The following is a 2500-nucleotide window of genomic DNA, read 5'->3' on the forward strand; positions in this document are numbered from 1 at the left end:
ATATATATATATATATATATATGTATGTCTACATATATATATATATATATATATATATATATATATATATATATATATATATATATATATATATATATATATACATTGTCACTTAATACCTTGAGAAAGCTGTACATACTTTTTTTTCTGAAATATCTCTATATACAGAACTGTTCCAAACCTAAAATTAACTAAATATTGTGTTGTTTACCATATGTAAATATAAATAAATGGATAAAAAATACATATATATTTCTCTAAACATCTTATAAACACTTATACAAACCAGACGTGTATGCAAAAATATATTTCATTTTGTACATTGTTAAATCAATATGTTGAAATGCCATGGAATATACTGTATATGAATCCCTGTGATTAAAATATTCCTTACTGCATTTTTCATTTTTCCCTTGTTTCTACCCTTACCTATGTATGTCAGCTAGTATCCTGCAGGTAATATATACTAATTCTACCCTAAAGATCTGTCACAACACAGTCATATGAAGCTTACAAGTAGTTCTCAATGAAACCTCAAACCTATTCTCCAATTTTCAGCACTGAATTATCATTTTATATTAGGAAAGCTAATTCTGTTCATGTGATAGTTTTCTACCAGGTGCTGTTATCAATGGAACTTCTATTATCCCTGAAAATATGCTAAATGAGTTCCTAATATAGTGAATGAGCAACTACCTTGCAAAAAGGGTTACAATGATAATAGCTTTCTTGTGGTAATTGCCACTGTCATCGCCTGTATCATATTACTGGACCTTGTCTAAAATAGAGGAAAAAAAGAATAGTTTGATGGTCAAGACCATTAACTTTGTCTGGCATTTCACTCCAGTTCGATAAGCTCTTATGCTGAAGTTTTACCTACCAGAGATCCTTATCCAGCTTGCTCATGTCCTGCCTGTACGACTCCTCCTCACGCTGTATCCTCACTCTCTCTGCATCCGCTGAGCCCTGCAGTAAACCCTCCTCCGTGGACTGAAGCAGTGTCCTGAGGAGTAACGACTGTAATTACCTTCTTTTTAGAAAAAATTTATTGCATCTTCACCAGAGTGAGAGGTTCCTTGCCCAGTTAACTTTTATCCCTAGTTGGGGATCTCATAGGCCAATGGTGGGTTGCAAGGGATATGGCTGCAATGTCCTTTTTAGCAAGGGGTATGTAGTCATCAGTGGTGACTAGGGGCTCTTCATTAGAATCAAGTCAATCCAAAGTGTTGGGAGGAGACAGCGTGGGAGACTATCTTCAGGACTCTTGTGGCACCTTTAATATAGTAAAGGGGTGGGAGGAAAACTGGTGCACAAATTACAGATGACAGTTATTGTAAGCTGTGCAGTAGCAAAAAAAGTGTTAGAAGACCATGAAATACAGGACTTTAGGGGAGTAACTAGGGCAACAACTCACGTTATCTTTGTGACTGTCTCTCGAAGAATTTCCTTCATAGTTATGGCGTTAGCTTGGGAAGTCCTTCTGAGATTCCTAACATCAGTCCGCAGCTCTTTGGCTTTCTTTTGTAGCACCCTCAGTTGGTTGTAAACTTCCGGGGAAAGTCGCATGTCTGCAATATCAGCTTAGTCAGCCTCTTTCCACACATAGGATCTACTACTGGTAACAAAAATTGTCCAGTTTACAATACAGGACTAATCAAACACTGTTTTCGCTTGAAATATTAAAATCAAGTATGCTACACCTAAAATAAACTGATATGTCTTTGACCTTAAATTCTTGATTTTATTTATGGAATAGTCATCATTCGAAAACAACTACATTTTCTTTCCACATTCAAATATCCTAACATGTAAGAATGTAAGGTCAAGAAAATTTTTTGTGATAACCGCATTGTACAGGTAAAATGTAGTTTTTTTGTGTAAGCAGCGCAAATTTTGTTTGTCAAATTGTATTTGACACAAGAAGTTTACACTGTTGTAATATAAAAATAAGGAGAAATAACAATAGTTCTTTGAATATAATGATGAAAGATTAATTATTCAAAGCAAGAGATATCATTTACAATAGAGATTTCAGAATCATGAGATGAACTGTATGTACCCAATTAATCCTAGCACATTCAAATTATACAATAGAATTACTTCACTTCTTGCTAACATCCTACATGTTCCACTTCAGGAAATAAGAACATTACAAATGACATATTCTTTTTCATATTTGATCAATAAGATTATCTGTACCAGTATATATTCAACTAATGATTTTTTCCTCTAAATATGGTGAATATTGAAGGGCAAAATATACTTAATTAGAGTCTAAAAGAAAAAAAAAAATGTTCATTAAGCAATGCAGCATATGCTGTTTATCATATTATTTAGGTAAACAATTATAAAGCTCTCATTAGACACTAAATGTAAATTAAAAACTAGACATTGCTCAACTATTTCACTATCTGATTATCAGTTTACAATAACCACATTCTCATATTTCAAACATTTATATGGAAACTCTTATCAATAGCCTTATTACAATATACTATTA

General features: G+C 32.8%; 1 protein-coding gene across 1 annotated transcript in view; it reads right to left on the minus strand.

Annotated features, from left to right (window-relative positions):
• The window catches only part of LOC113814157 (coiled-coil domain-containing protein AGAP005037), a gene marked incomplete in the record, with an annotated part of 653514 nt that overhangs the window by 3328 nt on the left and 647686 nt on the right, over nt 1-2500 (minus strand). Inside the window, 2 exon segments of the mRNA XM_070115391.1 lie at nt 881-1003; nt 1415-1568. Coding sequence (XP_069971492.1) covers nt 881-1003; nt 1415-1568 — 277 coding nt within the window.

Source organism: Penaeus vannamei, chromosome 37 (genome assembly GCF_042767895.1).
Source record: "Penaeus vannamei isolate JL-2024 chromosome 37, ASM4276789v1, whole genome shotgun sequence".
Classification (NCBI taxonomy): domain Eukaryota; kingdom Metazoa; phylum Arthropoda; class Malacostraca; order Decapoda; family Penaeidae; genus Penaeus; species Penaeus vannamei.